The 23519-nt window shown below is 42.7% G+C and overlaps 1 protein-coding gene across 12 annotated transcripts in view; it reads left to right on the forward strand.

The window, feature by feature from the left end:
• HHAT (hedgehog acyltransferase) overlaps positions 1-23519 on the forward strand; it is a 495443-nt gene that overhangs the window by 207429 nt on the left and 264495 nt on the right. The window contains exon 10 of one of the 12 annotated variants that reach the window (XM_082399938.1): positions 8810-13333. The exons of the other annotated variants lie outside the window; for them this stretch is intronic. Within the exon in view, the coding sequence (XP_082256064.1) occupies positions 8810-8930 (121 nt within the window). The 3' untranslated portion in view covers positions 8931-13333. Of the gene's footprint in view, positions 1-8809; positions 13334-23519 lie in introns of those variants that run through there. 12 annotated transcript variants of the gene reach the window in all.

Here is a 23519-nt window from a genome sequence, read left to right on the forward strand (position 1 = left end):
TCACTTAAGAAATAGCCTCAGAAGAAGAGTATTGGCTGGAATTCTTAATGTGATGCTACAAAAGAAAAAGGAAAAGAGTGACCAATCTAGGAAAAGAGATTACAGAAGAAACCAGATCTTTGATTTTAGATAACAGGATGGCTTGTTTAAATTTAGCTTAGCTAAGTTTTGGCAAGAAAGTAGAATTGACTAGTGATGTTCGGTTTGATTCTTGCTGACCGAGGCATATTTCATTTTACCCAGAATTGTAGCCAGCCCTACCCCTTTTATGAAAGGTATACTATAATTGCTTTGTACCTACCGCCCCTGCCCCCTTCTAATTTCCTCAGGTCGGGGAATCGGTTTAAGTAATACAGGATGCTCTCTTGACTTTTAAAAGAAAACCTGGAGACCTTCCTCTTACATATTGTCTGAAAGATAAAATTTGTCAGTGTTTCTTTTTTTTTTTAAACAATTGCTCCTACGCTTATGCATGTAAAAAACAGGAAAATATTCACCTGTGTTTTCGTCTTCTTTTCTATATTGTTTATATTTAGCTATTTAATCCATTTCAAATACATATTTCAAATAAGAATCTAACTTAAAAAAAAATAGCAGGAATTCCTTGGTGGTCCAGTGGTTAAGTCTCGGTGCTTTCACTGCCGTGGGCCTGGGTTCAGTCCGTGGTTGGGGAACTAAGGTCCCACAAGCCTCATGGCACAGCCAAAAAAAAAGCAAAATAAATTTTCTTTACCATCACTTTCCCTTTTTATTCTAAAGTCCATGTGTGAGTGCATCAGAGCCATTACTTTTGTCCTTAGGAGACTGTTTTGATATCCTGTCAGGACAAGCAAAAGTGCAGTGTGGATGCCATGGGTACTTCTTAGGCAAATAGAAAAAGGCAGTGAGCCTCAGGCATGGCCCTAAAGCTATTTGAGAAGCTCTCTGGAGTTAATACACTCATCAGAAGATAAATTCCTTTGCATAAGCAAACAGATTCTGCTTAGAGAATGTTCAGTATAGTGCAGATTCAATCCTGTACAAACGCTAACGTGTCCATGAAACAGCACAGCTGTGCCCTTTTGAAGCGTGATTTTGTTCTGGTGAGAGAGAAGGTAGAATGGGCCAGCTGCTCCCTCTGTAGTGTCTTTTGTTCTTCTGGAGGTTGATCCTGGGATCCCACCATGGTCTGGAGGGTCTTTGAATTGTCAGAGGACAGCACATTTCAGTGATGTGTGAATTAATGGTTCACTGAATTCTGAAATAAGCAAAACGGTTTTTGGCTTTCCCTTAGTGACAACCTATACCTACCTGACCCATTCAGAAAACCAGCCCCACAGCAGAACAGAAACTTCATGAATCACAGGGTAGTTTTTCTCCACCTTTATTCTGAGCATCCTGAAGTTTATCACCACATTTGCTATAGTTAACGGTGCTGATAAAGAAGTCATTTGAAATATGTCTTGGATTGTGTGATGTCCAAAATGTTCAAAAGACTCCACCTTGCATCTTTAAGAAGCCTAGTAGTCAAAAGCGAGACTCATTTCGGGCTAAAGGCGTCCTCCTGAGAAGGAGAAGGAAGAGCGCTGGGGTTAAGCCTCTCTCTTTCCTGTGTCTCCGCAGGAAAGCTGAGACCTGTTTAGGCTCTGAGCTGCTCTGGAAGTGGAGACGTTAAGGAAGAATGTGGGCATTTGGTCCTGGGAGTAAGAACCAGGAAGATAATTAGCATCTGTATTCAGTCTAGTAGCTTAGAAACAACTTAAATACATACTTGAAACCAATATGTATATTTTTATAGACAAATATAAAAGGAGGGAAGATAAAACCAATATGTATCTATTTTTCAGCACACACACAGGTGATAACCCAGAGGCCAAATACCTGATTTGTTACATAGGATTTTGAATTTGTTATTGTGTAATTATAACACGGAAGTCAACTTTTGTTTGTCTGAGTAGGTAATTTTTTAATAGTGGTATAAAAAGTATATGAGCCGGTTAAAAAGCTGCCCCCGCCTCAGGGAGCCTGAACTCTGCATTTCTGCCCCTGATTAGGCACTGCTGATCCCCTCTTAGTGGCAATGGGAGGAGAGATGTGGCATTTGGGTCGGAGCCACCAAGTCCCCTTGGTCCCTGGCCACTGCAGACTCCTCTCCTTTGCAGGGACTGCAGCCTCCCAGCCTTCTTTTTAAAGCTTCCTTTCATTCCACTTGCGGAATATGAAACCAGCAGCTAATGAGCTGTGTGGTGTTCCAGTAAGTAACAAAGTGTTTTCAATAAAAAGCGAGGAACATGTGTGTGAAGAAAGCCAGATCCCAAAGCGACCCCACGGAGGCAGATCATAGGATGCAGGCAGGATGCTGAAGAGAAGGTGACTGAAACCACCGTCGCTCCCGGGCCCCGTCAGCTTCCAGATCCCGTTGAGTCTGTCTCCTCACCATCTCTCACATCACCCTTTCCTTTGTTTCTGGAGAAAAGATACGCACCTTTGTCAGCAATTTGGGCTTCTTACCTCATAGGGCTGTAGTGAGGTTTAATACTATATGCAAAACACTTAGCTCCGTGCCTGGAAACAGTGGGGACGTAGTAGGGGTTAGTTTTGTCCTTCCCCCTTCCCCACTTCACCTCTGGAATCAGGGTAACGGGGTTTGAGTCCTGGCCCCTCTCCTACCTGTGTGACTTTAGGCAGCTCACTATCCCTTTCTGAGCCCTTGATGACTTACCTGATGCTGTCTCTCCCTACTCAGAAACAGTCAGTGATTCTCTTTCCTCTGTCAAAACCAGACTAATCCCCCCCTCCCCCATGTCCTGGGTCCACCACAGTAGGTCTCAGGCTCCCTTTCCATCTCATCTCACCGTTATTCTCCTTTGGGTCACCACCAAATGGGTCTAAATGCTGCTTTCTGTCTTTCCCCCATTCCCTGGCTTCCTTTCTTGGCTCATGTGTTCCCTGTGCATGAAGTGCCCACTCTGCCCCCATATCCAAGTCCTGCTTCTCTCAGGTCCATCTCAGATGCGGCCTTCTCCATGCTCAGCAGAAGTGTCTCCATATTGGGCCCATTGTCTTGTTTTTAACAGGCTATATGTCAATTATATCTCCATTTTTAAATAATGTAATATTTATTCCATTAAAAAAAAAAAGTAGAGCAGTGGACTGAGAAAGTTCCTTTCCTTGGTGACAGAGCTGAAACCAGTATCTCTAGTCTGACTAACCCAAGGACATAGAGCGTTGGGAAGTGGCCGCCTGAGCATTTGGCACCATTAATTTAAAAAAAATGTTTAATGAATACGTTTTATTTCTCAAAAATGTAACACGACTTAGTAACCATCTCCTTTTTTCTTTTAATCCACTTATTTATGCAACCAATTAAGTCGTCTAAGCACTATTCCAGGAGCTGGGATAAAAACAATGATGAGATAGAAAATACCCCTGCCCTCCCTTGGCTTGCCTTGTGTGGGTGAAGACAGAGAAAACAAGTAAGCAAGCCCTGTAATGCCCCTGATGTGATGGAGGAGCAAGGTGGGAGAGCTAGTTCCCTTCGATAACATGGGCAGGAGGGGCCTCTTGGAGGCGGTAGGTGACCCTGGGTAAGAGATGGGTGAGCCGGAGGAGGCATCCGGGGGAGATCTGGGGCTGTGCTGTTTCAGGCAGAGGGAAGGGCAAGCGCCAAGGCTCTGAGATGGGAAGGAGCCCCTTGAGGAATGGAAAGAGGGAAGCCCGTGGGGCTGTAGGGTGTGGAGCCAGGAGCCAAGAGTCCAAAATGATTCTGGAGGACAAGGCGACGGCCAGACTGTGAAGAAGAGCAGGGTCTCTTTTAGATGCTGTAGGAGCCATTGGAGGGTTTTCAGTAGGGGTGTAACAGGGTCTGTGTCAGGCTTAGCTAGGAACTTAGTGAAATTGTGATCTTTGAACCTCAGCCATTACCATGCTGCTCTGCCGTGAGCTGGAGCTTGGTGACCCAGGCCTGTCCTTGCTGCTCAGGGAAGTTTCTTGGACAACCAGCTGCTGTGAAAGCTACTCTGTGTTGAGTAACAGTAGCCCTAACTATCCTTTAATTTCCTTCTGTTTATGTTTGCTTGGTGTGTTGTAAAAGGTGTGATTATACATGTGGACATGAACCTGGAGGCAGTTAAACGATGCTGGAACCTGGCAATAGGCATTTGGAGAGTGTGGCTTGGCTCTGGGAAGTCCACTTGGGGTGGTGTTTGTAGCTTTCTCATGGAGACAAGTAACCATCTTGTCTCATGAGCTCTCGCCCCTTCACTGTGGGGTCTCTGAAGGTCCAGTTCTGAGCCCTCCGTGCTCCTGTCTCTGTGCCGCTCCCCTCGGATGTCGGCCACCCTCAGGACAAGAGGCCTCCTCGATCTAAGTACAGCACTGGCCCCCAACCTGGGGGCTGCCTGGAGGAGAGTTCCATCTGGTTCGCTCATGAGAGCTGCTGCATAATGAGTTGGTATATTCTCCCCTCATGTTCTCGGTTGGTACGTTCTCAGTTTTTGTCACAGATTGAACCCCTTCCTGGCTTCCCCCGTCACAATCACTATCCAAGACAGCATTTCTCTTCCCCCAGACTCCAACACCTGGAGTGATTTGTAGTCTTCTCCTTTCCTTTGTAGAATCTTAGGATGGAAGAGCCTTGATGATTAAGCCTCACATTACAATACTTTTCAGTTCTTAGAAGATTTCTCAGATCCACTCTTGCTTCCTTCCTACTGCTACCACTTCTGAGGAAAAACTTTCCAGAATTGTTCATCTTCATGGCTGTGCTATATCGAGTTTGTTAATTAGAAAATCCAGATTAAAAAAGAAAAGAAAAGAAACCCTTCACGCTCTAAGAGTCGAAATGCATAATTCACTTCCCACCATACATAGCTTCTATCAATATAGATGTTCTGGTGAATAAATGTATCCTTTAAAAAATTGAAAAGAGCCCCTGGTGAATTAATTGAGAAAATTTGCAACATAGAGACATAATTTTAAGTGCACAAAGCTCTGGGTCAGGGAGGGATGCTGCTGAGTGGGATGGGCTGTAAAATCTATGGTCCAAACCAGTACAGATGGGGTATTTATTCAGCAGGGCATTTGTTACGTGGTGGTGGTGTCGCCTTTTTTTTTTTTTTTTTAATTTATTTATTTTATTTTTGGCTGCTTTAGGTCTTCATTGCTGCCCGCGGGCTTTCTCTAGCTGTGGCGAGCAGAGCCGGGCCTTCTCTTGCTACGGAGCACGGGCACACAGGCTCTAGGCACGCGGGTTTCAGTAGTTGTGGCATGCGGGCTCAGTAGTTGTGGCTCACGGACTCTAGAGCACAGGCTCAGTAGTTGTGGCGCACGGGCTTAGTTGCTCCGCGGCATGTGGGATCTTCCCGGACCAGGGCTCGAACCCGTGTCCCCTGCACTGGCAGGTGGATTCTTAACCGCTGCACCACCAGGGAAGCCCGGTGCCTTTTTAAAAAATTCTTTTCCTAATTCCTGGGGATTGTTCTGACCTGTGGGGCTTCTGCACCAGGTAGAAGCCAGAAACTTGCTTTCCTTTGTCGTAAGAGTCTCCTCCCCTCTATTTAGCTTCTACTGAGAATGACATGTGGAGGGAGGGGGCCGTAGAATGCATTCTGGTGATCCTGGCAGCAGTGCCGTCCAGCGTGGAGAGGCAGATATCTGGGTGGTGCCGCTCCCCTGAGCCCAGTGGCAGGCACAGTAGGGTCCCCTTCAGAGCAGTGGTGGTGTGATTTGACAACAGTACCTGACTGCATAGCCTCCAAGCCTGGCTTTGAGACCCTCTCTCAGAGATGGTGCAAACTGCTGATTCTTCCTTAATCAATTCCTTTCATATTAAAACTAACCAGAGTGGGTTCTGTTATTTGCAAGTAAAATATCTGATGTAGCTACTTACCCAGTGATGTTTGGGATGTCTCGCTCAGCAGGGGGAGTACATGATCTTTACTTGGCTTTGCCCATGAGCACCATCGATTCCACACGCCAGATTTAAATAAAATTGCAGTTATTTTTGCATCGGTAACAGAAGCAGCCTGTGAAATGGAAAGGGCATTGGATCAGATACAGAAGGCCATGGCTCTAGCCTGCCTTGCCGCTCTCTCGCTGCGATGATTTTGGGCAAGTCACTTCTCCTGTTGGGGCCTTAGTTTTCTTATTTGTAAAACGAGAAAATTATACCCGATAAACCCTAAGGTCCCTTCCAATCTCGGCAGCCTCTGACGAGCAGCTTTGGTGTTTTTATTATTAGAGAGCCGCTTCTGTTGTCCAGATCTGTGCTCTTTAATACAGCAGCTACTAGCCACCTGTGGCTATTTAAGTTTAAATGGTTTAAAGTCTGACAAAATTACAAATTTTGTTGTTCCTTAGTTGCACTAGCCACATTTTAAGTGCCCAGTAGCCACGTGTAGCTGCTGGCTGTCATCTTGGACAAGGCAGATAAAGAACATTTCCATCATCACAAACGTTCTCTTGGCTAACACTGGTCTACATGATAATGCCACGTGTCTACTTCCTTTGTAGAGATGTTGGGTGTGCAATTGTATTTCTGCCTGCTTAGGTGAAAGATCAACATCCATCTTATTAGCCGTTCAGCTTGCCCCAAAAGGAACTCCTTATCTACTCTTCCCCGCTCCCAACCTCCCCTTTGTCCCATCCCTACTCTCCCCCCATCTTAGGGATGGCTCCCCACCCATATTAACCAACGCAGAAACCTTGGGGTCGGTCTGGAAATGCCCTTCGTCGCCACCCTTCACATCCCCCATTTTGGTCCCTGAGTTCTGTCAGTTCCTCCTGTTAAGTATTAACCGAACGTGCCGTTTTCCTCATTTGTACTGTGGGCCCCGTAACCGAGGCCCCTCATCTTCCGCTTCCCTTCTGCTGTGAACCTCACCTTGACTTTCTTCCTCATTCCGCCTGTCCCCTCCGTCCAGCCATTGAATCGAAACACAGTTTACAGGCAAACCAACAACAGGCAGTTTTAATCAGCCATTTTCCTCCCTCCACAGCCATGCATTCGACTGCCTTTTCCAGACTTAACTCTTAGCCCCATGAGCAGCCGCATTAACTTCTTTCTGTTCCCTGAACAAGACTCACTCCTTCATTTTCTTCTTTCTTTTTGTGCGTGTTTGCTTCCCTCTTCCCCTATAGGCCTTCTCAGCACTGGGGCCAGAGGTCACCTCTCTTGCAGAGCCCTTGCTGGCTCCCTTGGAGGAGTTAGGTGCTCCCCCTGGGGCGCTCTGCCGTCTTGAAGGTCACGGTTGGTGGCTTGGGGTTCAGGCTCCGGTGTTGGGCTGCCTGGGTTTGAATGCCGGTTGCATCACTGTTGATTCTATGACCAACTTGACAGCTCTGTGCTTGACTTTCCTCATCTATACAATGAGTATTAGTAATAATACCTAATTCACAGGCTGTTTTTGAGGATTAGGTGACATTGATATATTTAAAATGCTTAAAATAGCACTCATCATGGAGTAAGCACTTAATAATTGTTCATTGTTGTCACCATCATTATACTTCACTTGACTCCTTGTTCATCTGCTGGGGTGATAGCAGACTGAATGGCAACACCAATTTTTTTTTTTTAAAGCGAAATCTAGGATGGTGCTTTCTCTTCGGTTTGATGATTTGACATGTAAGCTCCGTGAGCTTGCTTTCTCCTCCATTTTCCTTTGAGCACCTGGCAACAGGTGGTGTGCCCACAGGATGGACGTGAGCAGGTGGAGTTGGCTGTAGCCCAAACCCAAGCCAGCTCTGGCACTTACTAGCAACGTGACTTGACTAGCAAGTTTTTTCATATCACGGTTGCCGTTTCCCCATTTGTGAAATGCTGCTTTTAGGAGGAAAGTCAGGCACTTCAAAAACATGAGTTAAATCAAGCAAATCAATACCACATGGGTGAGATCAATCATTCTAAATGCAGGGATCCACTCATTTATCATCAGATCATTTTAGTATCTACTGTGGGCTAGAACACAGTAGTAAGCAAATAGAGACATGGCTCCTACTCTCATGGAGCTTAGGGTTTGGGAGCATAGAGCTGTCTGTGGGAGATCATACATGTATGTGGACAAGTATAGTAGTCAGTAATGCCAAGAAGGAGACACATGGTCCTACAAGTGCGTAGGGCACTTGACCCAGGAGTGGAACAGGAGCTTCCCGGGGGGAAGGCTCCCCAGGAGGCAATGCTGAGGTGGAGGGAAAAGTATCCTCAAAGAGCAGGTGCATTCCAGGAGGAAGGACAGAAAGGTCCTAGTGGTTGAAGCGCAGAGTGACGGGGGCACACGGAGGCTGGGAGGTTGTCCTGGATCAGGCCATGAAAGGTCTTGAGTGCTGTTTGTTGTTGTTGTTTTTACTTTTGAACTGTATGCCCTCCTCCTCGCTCTCCTCTGCATTGATTCAAGTCCTTGGATGGTGAGAATGACTACCTTAGCCTCTGTGTGCATCCGTGCCTCTCACCTCACCCTCCTCAAATCCACCCTCTGCTGCCACAGATGCCTCAAAAAGTAGGTTGGGTCCTGTCATCTGTTGAAATCCGCCTGAAGCTTTCTCCTCATCAGGCCATACAAGCCCTGTGAAGGTCTGACCCTGCCTCAGCTCCCGCCACTTTCCCTCCTGCTGCCCTGGCATCAGCCATAGTCACGCCGAACAGTGTCGCCCTAACCAGCGATGCTCTTTTTGGCTTTTATATCCTCTCCCGAATGTTCTTCCCCTTCCCCTTTGCTTCCAGGCTGTTTCCTACTCAACCCTTCAGTCACAGGCCATCCATCACCTCTTCAGAGTTGCCTCCTTGCTCTCCAACATGTATCCACAGCCTCTTGTGATTTCTTTTTCCTCACAGCTCTTACCCCACCACATCATCGTGGCGCACTTCCTGTTTCCCCAGAGAGGCAATGAGCTCCATGAGGACCATTTGTGATGTCATTTTTGTCTGTCAACATCTCCTGAGACAGGACCGTTAACTGGGGGGGAAAGTGTTGATATGTGTTTGTTAAAATAAGCTCCATTGAATGCTGTTTGAAAGATCAAAGTCAGGCAGGGAAACAACCTAACTGTCCATCAACAGAGGAATGGATAAAGAAGATGTGGTACATTTATACAATGGAATATTACTCAGCCATAAAAAAGAATGAAATAATGTCATTTGTAGCAACAGGGATGCAACTAGAGATTATCATACTAAGTGAAGTAAGTCAGAAAGAGAAAGACAAATACCATATGATATCACTTATATGTGGAATCTGAAATATGGCACAAATGAACCTATCTATGAAACAGAAACAGACACACATAGAGTACAGACTTGTGGTTGCCAAGGGAGAAGGGGGAGTGAGGGACGGATGGACTGGGAGTTTGGGATTAGCAGAGGCAAACTATTATATATAGGATGGATAAACAACAAGGTCCTACTGTATAGCACAGGGAACTATATTCAGTATCCTGTGATAAACCATAATGGAAAAGAATATAAAAAAGAATGTACATGTGTGTATAACTGAGTCACTTTGCTGTACAGCAGAACTTAACACACCATTAACACAACTATACTTCAATAAAAAATTAAAAAAAAATAAAGTCAGGCTCAGATTCTAAGCAGTAACTTGGAAATGGGTGACTAAGGAGTTTGCCGGGAAAGTGTAGCTGTAGTTAGAAATTACTTACGCACATGTATCCTAACATATCTGAAGTCCTCACTTAGACAATGGAATTGATGTACGGAAGGGAAAAATCCTTCAGCAGAAAAGGCATAGTGTAGCCTATTAATTAATGTACTAGAGTGGGAAGATCTTTATCACTAATATGTCAATAATACTAATAATACCAACATTTAAAATGATGAAAACTTTTGTATTAATTAGAGAAGATTCATTTGCATTCAGAAAACCTCTACCCAAATGAGAAAAATGTGTGACGGAACAATCAGCGAGCTGGGAGTTGGGCATACCCTGCAGTCTGTGGGAATGAGGAGTTGCTGATGTACCAGGGAGGAGGTATGATGCTGTGAGTCAGTGTAGCGATTTTCTTCTCCATCATTCGTTTTGGGGGATTGTCAAAATCCTGGTGTGCTCGTGGGAATATGTTACTCCTTTGAACATGACCTGTTAATAAGTGCAGCCTTGGAACCTTGGGGATGTTTCAAAATGTTAGTCAACATACAAGATCAAGGTCTGTTGTAATGAGGTTGATATGTGCTGTTGAGTTGGTGGACATCAGACAGAACATTGAACCAAGTACACCTGTGAGGAAAGGGGTCGACTTGCTATGGGGGAGGGGCTTGGTAGGGCACCAGCCTAGTACCAGGAGATCAATGTTTGCCAAGAGTTGGGTAAAATTTGCTTCCTAAGTAGAGTGGACATTTGCTCCATACTCTGGCTACTCAGTAAGTACCTTTTGAACATCCTTCTGGCTTTGGGAGATGTCTGGCCTTCCGAACTCTACCTCCTCAAAGTACAAGTCAGAAAGTCACTTTCTGCATCTCCCTGGCAGCTAGTGCCAGAATATATTACAGGCTCTGCCAGTCAGATGCATCAAAGGGGTAACTTTGATTCAGAAGGCAGTCAGGAGAGGCATCCCACCGAAGTGTTTCTGCAGAGGGGGGTAGTAGCATCTGCAGTAGGGCCTGCAGGGGCTGTCTGGTGAATCAGTCATCTCCCAGCCTGATTCACTGGTCCGCCCAGATGTTCTGTGACCTAATGTCCTTAAGAAATTTCTATTCTGCTTCAGTTATCTAGAGTGCATTCTGTTGTTTACAACTAAAAACTCTGAATGGTATGGGAGACTATATAAATGGACATGGCCAAGGAAGCTCTGTTCTCACAGCGACTCAGTGCTGACCAGAGACCATGGGAATCTTGAGGAAACTGGACACAGTTTCATCCTTTTGGTTGTGCTGCCAATTCAAGGTGTTTCTGCTGTAATGCGAGGCATACAAACTTGAAAAATCTCAGGTTATGTAAAATGGCACACAAAAAGATAGCAGGACTTATGGAAAAATAGAGTTGGATAGATCACCCCAAATCTATGAAACTCCATCCAGAACACTAAGAAAAACAATAACAATCCTAATAAGGATATCAGCTCAACTGGAAAGTCACACTGAATTACTAGGAAATAAATATTCTAGACAGTATCAGCCTTTACCTTAAAATGTGACGGTACCTTGATGGAAGGGGGATAGAGACTGCTGAGTTCTGAAGGCAAGGTTAGAGGGAGGTGGGGAAAAGTACTTGTAGGCTTTACACAGATTTGAGTGATGACTGAAATGGATGGCTCTGGATCCTTGTTTTGTGATGTTCTTTTACACTGCATCTTTGAGAACTATGCTTTATGTCTGTCTGTGACAGAGCAGAGTCTGTGGCTCTACTAGGCTAATAGGAAAAAGGGGCGGGATGAATGGGTACCTGGTACAGTAATGTAATCAGCTCTGTTTGTGAGCTTTGTGTTCAGATGCTTTTACTTGGGGCTGAGTATTAACAAGCTAAGAAAAAAATACATATAAACCGACATAATTTGTGTTTTGTATGGACGTTGTTCTCCTATTTACCAATGACATATGTACTATGGTATTTAGGGAAACATGTGCTATAGTAGACGAGAGTGTATTTGAAAGTGTTCTGTAAACCTGAAAATATGGAAGACCCTTGGCCTGTAGATAAAGGGACTGTGGGATAAAGGATCCCCAGCATTATTTAAGAGGAGGAACCCCAGGAGAAGAGTAGACTGTCTTATTGCTGAAGGCAAGAGATATGGCCTGGCATAGAAGTTAGAGACACAGGCTGTGGACAGACCACCTGGATATGAATCCCTCCTCTCCCATGTGCTAGGTCTGAGCCCTGGTTTGATCATTTGTAAAATGGAGATAATAAGGATACTGCCTTAAATGTGTTAATGCATGTGAAATACTCGGGGCAGTTCCCTAAATGATGGCTACTGTTGTTGACTTCTCATCCTTCTGTCTACGATCTGATCTGCTTCAAGGGTAAGGAGAGAAAGCTCGCGTGAAGTACTTCTCACAGGGTCTAACACGTAATAGGCATTCGGTCCACATTTGTTGAATTTGGATCCAGTGAGAACTATCCACATAGACTGCAACCAGCACAGTTTCCTTTCCTCCTCCTAAGTCAGTGTGGACACTGCTTACTGGCAAGGACAGGATGATCTGTATTGAAAGGACAGATTCAGGAGCACGTTCTGGACTGGCGGGCTGTGTGTGCATCCCGGGTGCTTGAGAGTAGTAACATAAAATCCCAAGGGAAGGTCAGACCTTCAGAACAGAGCCTGAGTAGAAAGAATTTGCCTCCAGCCTGATTTCAGTTGCAACCAGGCCATTTCAATTAAAAACACTTTAGATGCTGGAAGCCACAGCGTCTGTTTCTAATTGAAAGGTTATTTGCAGACAATATGTTTTTCATAGAGTGACATTTGTATGTGTTTATTAATACAGACTCTATTGCAGTAAAATCCATTTTGGAAATGGAAATAGATAATTATTTTTGAATCTTTTAATCATTTTTTAAGCCAAATAGTGAACTGGAAAGCATTTAGCCGAGGAAGTGCATCTGATTACACAAGCAAATTATTCAGTTGGGATGGGATGCAAATATATACTGTCTCCTTCTGTTCTATCAGGGTAGGCAGAGGGGAGAGGTTCCTCATTTTATCTCTAGGTTCTGTGACATTTTTTACTCACATCTGATGCTTTAGAGGCCCGCGATTCTAGTCCTGGCTTTTCCATTCACTTCATGGTCTTGGGAAAGTCACTTTACGTTTCTGGACATCAGTTACTCATCTGTAAAATACCTTATGATTTAAAAGGTCTCTTCTAGCTCTGACCATATGTAATTGTAGGATTCTGTGTCTTGGTGAAAGTGGACAAATTCCTGTGAGCACTTGAGCCATCCAAGAACTCTGGTCTCCTTGAGGCCCCAGACTGGAGTTAAAAATACTAGATTTTCTGTTTTATTCAGCACCATGCACAGAGCTCCTACTGTATGCAGAGTACATTACGGCCAGTGAGGGGACAGAAGAGTAAGCAACTGCTTACATTTCCTGTGGTCTAGTTGCAGAAGGAAAGCAAATTTATGACATAGTTAGGAAGATTAAGACGGTTAGAAATGCCAGTGCTCAAGCTTTCCCAGTTGTTGTGGAATATGGAAGGAAGAGCGTCCTAGTGGGAAATCTGGGGAATTGGACAAATTCCTAAGGACAATATTTATAACTGAATGATGGGACTTGGTTTTCTACTCTCTTTGCTGAGCCAAATCTATTTATTTTCTTTTTTTTTTTTCTATTTTTTAAAATTTTGGAGTATAGTTGATTTACAATGTTGTGTTAATTTCTACTGTACAGGAAAGTGACTCAGTTACACGCATATATACATTCTTCTTTTATATTCTTTTCCATTATGGTTTATCACAGGATATTGAATATAGTTCCCTGTGCTATACATTAGGAACTTGTTGTTTATCCTAGACTATTTATTTTCTTTCTATCATTTTTTAAAATATAGTTGGGTGGGTCTTCCTCCCTTCAGCTTTTTCTTGAGTGTTTGAAAAACCCATGGCATCTAGTACAGCACTTTGTTTAATATAACTGTCTTGAATGGTGGAACGCCCCCCCCGCCCATCCTCACCCTGGGGAGGACTGGGTTAGATGATCTATGCAGAAGAACTTGGTACCCTTGTAAAATATCGTTAAGGTTAATTACCAGCCCGTTGTTCTAACCCCCTGGGTTGTAATCTTGTGGGGACAGGGGACTGGGTAACATGGCAGTCGGTTGCCTCTTGCTGTTTTCTGAGGTGGAAAAAATGTGCCCTGCTTTCAAGGATCTAAGAGAAACAGATATATAAAAATAATCGATGTTTCGTAGCTGATGATTCTCTGGACATTGGCTGGAATCCCTGTGGTTGGGGGAGGGAGAAGAGCAGGAGAGGGAAGCCAGTCAGCTTCGTGTACAGAAAGCTCTGTCCACACATCAGACGTCAGACCTGGACTGGCCTTTTATAACAGAAGCTACTTTGAGGGATGCTCTTGCTGATGTGTGTGAGTGTCTGTATCTCCTTATGCTGCATCTGCATGGGAAATACAGCAAAGGTTTTGGTTGATTTTTTTTTTTTTTGGAGGTGGGGAGAATCCCTATGTCTAGCATACCCACGGGTGTATTTCCAAGAGCCAAAAACAAAGACACAAAATAAACGATGTTCCAGATCAAACCGAAGTGACAACCACAGAAAACATGCAAATATGCTAAGAGCGTTGCAACCAGTAGCATTACCCCCCGCGGTTCTGAATTACAGAGCCCGGAAGAGCATCTTGGCAGTGGGCGTTGAGGTCTCCAGGCTAATTCCAGCAATTACTCAGCCAGCAGCCAGCTCCTTGACTCAGAGAGCTGCTGCAGAGAGGCCTGGAGTACTGGCATGTTACGTCCAGCCGTGCCTCACCCTGGCCATCAGAGTGCTGGTGGGTAACTGGTCTGGTTGTCTTAAAGTGGCAGAGTTTTTTAAAAATGTTTTCTTCCCTTTAACTTGGGAAAATACTTTTAGAGCTTTCGTCAGGTAATCACTGAAGCCACTGCTGTTCAGTATACAGATACCTATCTGAAGGCGCTGAGACAGCTGTATAAATGTAGCCCATTCCCACACACAGACCCACACCATCCACCACCCATGCAGCCCAGAGGCTGCAACTCCTGTTGGTTCACAGCTGCTGCTAGTATTCTGAGGATGAGTTTCGGAGCGTCTTTCCGGTGCTCCTTCAACACCGTTTGTCTAATTAGACAAAATGTGTCCAGTTCGCCCCAGTTTCCCACTGGGGAACCCAGCTGTCGGCTGTTTTTGTGTGTGTCTACCCCAGTCATGCTGGGTTCAGCACCACTTTACTGCTGGTGGCCTGGGGGCTTCTAGTGATTGTGTGTCTCTCCTGCACTGCATCATCTGATGGGAAGACCGAAGAGGGCAAAAGCTGTCCTTTCCCATTTCAGCTGGAGAAGGATTTGTGTATTCTAATGAACAGAAAATTAATGTAGCTGGGGCATTCAGATAAGGGATGTGGTGCTAATACAGGTGATCGGAAGAGTAGCAAAGGCCTCTGTCAAATAGTTCCCCCAAGAGCTACTGTCAAAATTGGACCCTTGCTAAAATATAAAGCAGGATTTCTCAACCTTGATACTAGTGACATTTTGGATCAGAAACATCTTTGTTGTGGAAGGATGCCCTGTCTACCATAGATGTTTAGCAACATCTCTGGCCTCTAGTCACTAAATACCAGTAGTAACCTCAGTTGCGACAACCAAAAATGTCTCCAGACAGTGCAAAATGTCCCTGAGGGTGGGGTGGGGAGGGAAGAATTGCTCTTGGTTGAGAAACTTCTATAAAATAAAATACCATGTCTGGTTTTGAGCTGTACCTAAAGAGGATGTGGAAAAGGTGGCTATAAGGGCTTCAAGTTTAAAATGATGTCTGCCTGTGGCTTCTGATACAGCCTCACTCATTTACCCATGACGATGTCTAGAAAACACTGGAAGAGATGAAAATAAATACTGGAAAGTAGGGCTGGAATTCAGCTTGTGGTCAGAATCAATGAGAAATTTCCTTTAACATGGCACACGGAGCTGGTCTGAAGAAGGAACTCGGTGGCTCCTGCATGCTGTGCTGTGCAGTGCCCTCGCCCCTCTCCTGGTATCTGTTCCACCAGTTTAGAAACACGTGGTCTGTCCCCACCAGAAAAGTGAACTGCCCTCCGCCAGTCCATAGCCGTTGTATTTTGTCCCAATACAGTTGTTGTGTTCCTCCTCCCTTCATAAGCACCTCTTTTTCTGCATCAATATGGAGACTCTGATGGTAATAAATTAGGTAGGCAGGAAGTGGGCGATGTGGGATTGGACTGGCAGTGGTGCATTTCTGCTGGAGGTGAGAGTGGAGACGGAGGGGCCCTGCCAACACATCGGAAGTCGTCATTTTAATGTGTCATATTGGTTGGTTGATTGGATGAGCAAGGAAATGGATTGAGGAAAGATGAGCCATATCAGAGAATACCCATTAGAAACTGGAAATGGACTGGGTGCTGACCCCTCGTTATGTTCTTCATGTGCATTGCCTCAGAAGGATCTTGGACTCTTGTTTGTTTAAGAAGACAGAGAACATTCTGAGGGTCGTCTTTTAGTCTTCTTTATGGTTTCCTTTGCTGTTTAAAAGCTATTAAGTTTCAGTAGATCCCATTTGTTTATTTTTCATTTTATTTCCATTACTCTAGGAGGTGGGTCAAAAAGGATCTTGCTGTGATTTATGTCAAAGAGTGTTCTGCCTATGTTTTCCTCTAGGAGTTTTATAGTGTCTGGCCTTATATTTAGGTCTTTAATCCATTTTGAGTTTATTTTTGTGTACGGTGTTAGGAAGTGTTCTAATTTCATTCTTTTACATGTAGCTGTCCAGTTTTTCCAGCTCCACTTATTGAAGAGGCTGTCTTTTCTCCGTTGTATATTCTTGCCTCCTTTGTCAGAGACAAGATGGCCATATGTGCGTGGGTTTATCTCTGGGCTTTCTGTCCTGTTCCATTGATCTGTTTTTGTGCCAGTACCATACTGTCTTGATTACTGTAGCTTTGTAGCATAGTCTGAAGCCTGGGAGCCAGATTCCTCCAGCTCTGTTTTTCTTTCTCAAGATTGCTTTGGGGCTTCCCTGGTGGCGCAGTGGTTGAGAATCTGCCTGCCAATGCAGGGGACATGGGTTTGAGCCCTGGTCTGGGAACATCCCACATGCCGCGGAGCAACTAGGCCCATGAGCCACAATTACTGAGCCTGAGCGTCTGGAGCCTGTGCTCCACAACAAGAGAGGCCGCGATAGTGAGAGGCCTGCGCACTGCGATGAAGAGTGGCCCCCACTTGCCGCAACTAGAGAAAGCCCTTGCACAGAAACGAAGACCCAACACAGCCATAAAATAAAAATAAATAAATAAATAAGTAAGCAAATATGGTTAAGAAAAATATATTAAAAAAAAATTGCTTTGGCTCATCAGGGTCTTCTGTGTTTCCATACAAATTGTAAATTTTTTGGTTCTAGTTCTGTGAAAAATGTCATTGGTAATTTGCCCTCAGAATGGGAGAAAATATTTGCAAACAAAGCAATTGACAAAGGATTAATCTCCCAAATATACAAGCAGCTCATAAAGCTCAATATCAAAAGAGCAAAAAACCCAATCCAAAAATGGGTGGAAGACCTGAATAGACATTTCACCAAAGAAGACATACAGATTGCCAACAAACACATGAAAAGATGCTCAGCATCACTAATCATAAGAGAAATGCAAATCAAAACCACGAGGTATCACCTCACGCAGGTCAGAATGGCCATCATCAAAAAATCTGCAAACAATAAATGCTGCAGAGGGTGTGGGGAAAAGGGAACCCTCTTGCACTGTTGCTGGGAATGTAAATTGATACAGCCACTATGGAGAACAGTATGGAGGTTCCTTAAAAAACTAAAAATAGAACTACCATATGACCCAGCCATCCCACTATTGGGCATATACCCTGAGAAAACCATAATTCAAAAAGAGTCATGTACCCCAATGTTCACTGCAGCACTATTTACAATAGCCAGGACATGGAAGCAACCTAAGCGTCCATTGACAGATGAATGGATAAAGAAGATGTGGCATATATACACAATGGAATATTACTCAGCCATAAAAAGGAACAAAATTGAGTTATTTGTAATGAGGTGGATGGACCTAGAGTCTGCCATGCAGAGTGAAGCAAGTCAGAACGAGAACAACAAATACCGTATGTTAACGTACATATATGGCATCTAAAAAAAACCGGTACTGATGAACCTAGTGGCAAGACAGGAATAGAGATGCAGATGTAGAGAATGGACTTGAGGACACAGCGAGGGAAGGGGAAGCTGGAACTAAGTGAGAGAGTGGCATTGACATATATGCACTACCAAATGTAAAATGGATGGCTAGTAGGAAGCAGCTGCATAGCACAGGGGCATCAGCTTGATGCTTTGTGACGACCTAGAGGGGTGGGATAGGGAGGATGGGAGGGAGGCTCAAGAGGGAGGGGATATGGGGATATATGTATACTTACAGCTGATTCACTTTGTTGTACAACAGGAACTAACACAACATTGTAAAGCAGTTATACTCCAATAAAGATATTAAAAGAAAGAGAACAAAGTGAAAGGCAAAGGATTGTTCCCTTTATCTTTTTCAGTTGAAGAAAAATTTTGAGAAACTACAGTCATTTGAAGTCCTACTCCATTATTAAATTTTTTTTTTTAAATATATGTGCCACATCTTCTTTATCCATTCATCTGTCGATGGACACTTAGGTTGCTTCCATGTCCTGGCTATTGTAAACAGAGCTGCAATGAACATTGTGGTACATGACTCTTTTTGAATTATGGTTTTCTCAGGGTATATGCCTGGTAGTGGGATGGCTGGGTCATATGGTAGTTCTATTTTTAGTTTTTTAAGGAACCTCCATACTGTTCTCCATAGTGACTGTATCAATTTACATTCCCAGCAACAGTGCAAGAGGGTTCCCTTTTCTCCACACCCTCTCCAGCATTTATTGTTTGTAGACTTTTTGATGTTGGCCGTTCTGACCGGTGTGAGGTGATACCTCATTATAGTTTTGATTTGCATTTCTCTAATGATTAGGGATGTTGAGCATCCTTTCATGTGTTTGTTGGCAATCTGTATATCTTCTTTGGAGAAATGTCTGTTTAGGTCTTCTGCCCATTTTTGGATTGGGTTGTTTGTTTTTTTGATATTGAGCTGCATGAGCTGCTTGTATATTTTGAAGATTAATCCTATGTCAGTTGCTTCGTTTGCAAATATTTTCTCCCATTCTGAGGGTTGTCTTTTTGTCTTGTTCATGGTTTCCTTTGCTGTGCAAAAGCTTTTAAGTTTCATTAGGTCCCATTTGTTTATTTTTGTTTTTATTTCCATTTCTCTAGGAGGTGGGTCAAAAAGGATCTTGCCGTGATTTATGTCATAGAGTGTTCTGCCTATGTTTTCCTCTAAGAGTTTTATAGTTATCTGGCCTTACATTTAAGTCTTTAATCCATTTTGAGTTTATTTTTGTGTATGGTGTTAGGGAGAGTTCTAATTTCATTCTTGTACCTATAGCTACCCAGTTTCCCCAGCACTGCTTATTGAAGAGGCTGTCATTTCTCCATTGTATATTCTTGCCTCCTTTATCAAAAGTAAGGTGACTATATGTGCATGGGTTTATCTCTGGGCTTTCTATCCTGTTCCATTGATCTATATTTCTGTGTTTGTGCCAGTACCATACTGTCTTGATTACAGTAGCTTTGTAGTATAGCCTGAAGTCTGGGAGCCTGATTCCTCCAGCTCCGTTTTTCTTTCTCAAGATTGCTTTGACTATTCTTGGTCTTTCGTGTTTCCATACAAATTGTGAAATTTTTTGTTCTAGTCTGTGAAAAATGCCAATGGTAGTTTGATAGGGATTGCATTGAATCTGTAGATTGCTTTGGGTAGTATAGTCATTTTCACAATGTTGATTCTTCCAATCCAAGAACATAGTATATCCCTCCATCTGTTTGTATCATCTTTAATTTCTTTCATCAGTGTCTTATAGTTTTCTGCATACAGGTCTTTTGTCTTCTTAGGTTGGTTTATTCCTAGGTGTTTTATTCTTTTTGTTGCAGTGGTAAATGGGAGTGTTTCCGTAATTTCTCTTTCAGATTTTTCATCATTAGTGTATAGGAGTGCAAGAGATTTCTGTGCATTAATTTTGTATCCTGCTACTTGATGAAATTCATTGATTAGCTCTAGTAGTTTTCTGGTGGCATCTTTAGGATTCTCTACATATAGTATCATGTCATCTGCAAACAGGGACAGCTTTACTTCTTCTTTTCTGATTTGGATTCCTTTTATTTCTTTTTCTTCTCTGATTACTGTGGCTAAAACTTCCAAAACTATGTTGAATAATACTGGTGAGAGTGGGCAACCTTGTCTTGTTCCTAATCTTAATGAAATGGTTTCAGCTTTTCATCATTGAGGACGATGTTGGCTGTGGGTTTGTCATATATGGCCTTTATTATGTTGAGGTAATTTCCCTCTGTGCCTATTTTCTGGAAGGTTTTTATCACAAATGGATGTTGAATTTTGTCAAAAGCTTTTTCTGCATGTATTGAGATGATCGTATGGTTTTTCTCCTTCAGTTTGTTAATATAGTGTGTCACATTGATTGATTTGCGTGTATTGAAGAATCCTTGCATTCCTGGGATAAACCCCACTTGATCATGTTGTATGATCCTTTTAATGTGCTGTTGGATTCTGTTTGCTAGTATTTTGTTGAAGAGTTTTGTATCTATGTTCATCAGTGATATTGGCCTGTAGTTTTCTTTTTTTTGTGGCATCCTTGTCTGGTTTTGGTATCAGGGTGATGGCGGCCTTGTAGAATGAGTTTGGGAGTGTTCCTCCCCCTGCTATATTTTGGAAGAGTTTGAGAAGGATAGGTGTTAGCTCTTCTCTAAATGTTTGATAGAATTCGCCCGTGAAGCCATCTGGTCCTAGACTTTTGTTTGTTGGAAGATTTTTAATCACAGTTTCAATTTCAGGGCTTGTGATTGGTCTGTTTATATTTTCTATTTTTTCCTGGTTCAGTCTCGGAAGGTTGTGCTTTTCTAAGAATTTGTCCATTTCTTCCAGGTTGTCCATTTTATTGGCATACAGTTGCTTCTGATAATCTCTCATGATCTGTTAATTTTATAGAAAGTAATTTTGTGGGTCGTTTTTTGAGTAATTAAATGCTGTAAGAATTTTTAGTGGTTTTCTTTTCTTCATAGTTAGAAATAGTGATTAGAGTATCTTTTATGTTACATGGCATTTTTCCTTTCAACAGTTGTATGTATTTTGTATTCTTTGCTCTTCTCCATATAGACTTAGAATGGATTCATTGTGTGCTATAATCTGCTATTATCCTACATCATGAAAATGAGTTATTTCCATCTGTGAAATATAACGCTGAATGTAATATATAAAAAAGTAAAAGGCAATATAGTTTTTGTTGCTAGATATCAAGTTGTTGATAGATGCGAAGTCTGAATATAATTTACTTCATCTAGGGATATATATATATATAAAATAATATTTAGCCATTGAAAAACAACTCCATTATAAAATAAAAGCCACATCACCCTACATCTCAGCGCAAGAGCAGACCTGTAAGGTGATTTATTGTAAGAAACAGGAGAAATATTTAAAAAATTCTTTACTCAGGATGAAACAAGCAGATGGTAGTATATAAGAAATAGGAGTAGTAAGCCATACATAGAGGAGAAGAAGGAGAGAAAATGGAGTTAGGGGAAATAAGAAAGGATTATGGGAACAATAAGGATGCAAACACATAATTAAAATTCACTTGAAGAATGTAAAGATCAGAATTGACATTTTTAGAATATTGACTCATATGTGGAAGGCCGTCTTGAGATGTTCTTCCACAATGTAGAAAAAAACAGATGAATATTATGAGAGAAAGTAGTAAATATAGAATAGAATTGTTGAGGTTCCTGACGATGAAACCGGAACAATGAGAGCAGATATCATTTTAAACAAGAGAAAAGAAAACTTTTCTGGACTTAAAAGGACTAACCGTATTACAGACAAAATACACAGAAAGGGAGCCATATGGAGGCACAGTCTGCCATAATTTTAAAATTCCTGAACCAAGGAAGAAAGTGTATAAGGATCCAAGCAGAAAACAGGGTTGCTTATAAGGAGGAAAAAGATGTCAGACGTCTGCTTGGTAACACTTCATGCCAGACACAGTGAAATGATGTAACTGAGTACTGAGAGGAGAAGACGGTAATTCGAGAAGTTTATATCCAGTAGAATTGTTTTAATGTGTGAAGTCAACAGAAGGACTGCTCTAAAGATGCTTTGAGGTGCCTGCTGTGGTCAAGCCCTCTTCTCGTAGAATCACCTTCAACCCTAAGGACCCTGAGGAGTAGGTGGGCCCTTGGGCCATGTGACTTGCCATCTCCAGCTAACCTGGTTCGACTAGGAGTGGGCATCTCTCGGAAGTAACCTGTGAGTGAGAGAGTGGCATGGACATATATACACTACCAAATGTAAAATAGATAGCCAGTGGGAAGCAACCGCATAGCACAGGAAGATCAGCTCTGTGCTTTGTGACCACCTAGAGGGGTGGGATAGGGAAGGTGGGAGGGAGGGAGATGCAAGAGGGAAGAGATATGGGAACATATGTATATGTATAGCTGATTCACTTTGTTATAAAGCAGAAACTAACACACCATTGTAAAGCAATTATACTCCAATAAAGATGTTAAAAAAAAAAAAAAGAGTTGGCTAATGGAGATGAGCGAGCCAATTAGATTCTTCTTCAGGGATTTTGGAGCAGAGAAAATGTTGTGGTTGGTTTGAAGACTGGAGCTGGGAAGTCACAGGGATGAGAGTATTGCTAGCACCGTGGCAAGTCAAACCATGTGCAAACTAACCTTCAGGGAGAAGCAGAAACTAGGAAGACGCAGAGAAGCTGATCGGGGGAGAGACAGGAGAAGAGACCAGGGTCGGAGGGAAGCAGAGAGGCTGTGAAAGGAGACAGAGTTGCTACCTCAGTTCCTTTCTTGTTCCCATGAAGCCCTTTCATCTTTCGAGTTTTATCCTGTGTTCTTACAGTAAATCCTCTTGGACGTGAGCAAGTGTCTCTTCCTTCCAGTCAAGAAAAGTTCTTACTACAAGGACATTTTCAGATAATCAAGGACTTATGAAGTATGCCACCTTGGAACCTGGAATTGAAAAAGTTGCTTGAATAAAAATTATAAATCAAATAATAATGAAGTATGAAAAGTCTGGATTGCTCTTTGGGCCTCTCATCAGGCATAATACTCAATTTATCACTAAATTCTTGCGGACACTCGTCGCCTAGTGAGCCACCCTGATGTCTTAGTCACTCTCATGACAGAAGATGGCAGAGGGTTTGGTGCTTCTTTTCACAGTGGCACCAGGATGAAACTTAAAAGTAAAGAATGTTGTTAGGGATCATTATTCCTAATTTAGGCAATAATCCTGTAATCTGACATAAAGGATCTTCCAGAGCAGCTTCTCTCTGAGGTAGCATTTATCATCAGGATTTTTAGCAAATATTTATTAAGAATTAACAGTGTGTAGGCTACTTTGTTAGCTAAAGGTTATCTGTTGATTGGAATGCTTGGTTATAAGAGAAAAAATGATCTTATAGGTTTATCATAGGGCATTATCTTTGTAAAAAATTAATTTAAATAAGTGAAGTATAGTTGATTTACAATGTTGTGTTAGTTTCTGGTGTACAGCAAAGTGATTCAGTTGTACATATATATTCTTTTTCATATTCTTTTCCATTATGGTTTTATCATCAGGATTTTAATTGCATTTAAATATAACTACAACAATGTAGCAAACATCTACAACATAGCCTGGGAAGAAAACTGGGAAAAAACATACCAAAATATTGACATGATTTTCTTTGATGGTGGGACAAGAAGTGATTTTTTTTTCTTCTCTCTCTCTCTCTCTCTCTC

This window comes from Balaenoptera borealis (genome assembly GCF_965194805.1).
Source record: "Balaenoptera borealis genome assembly, chromosome: 1".
In the NCBI taxonomy this organism is placed as follows: Eukaryota; Metazoa; Chordata; class Mammalia; order Artiodactyla; family Balaenopteridae; genus Balaenoptera; species Balaenoptera borealis.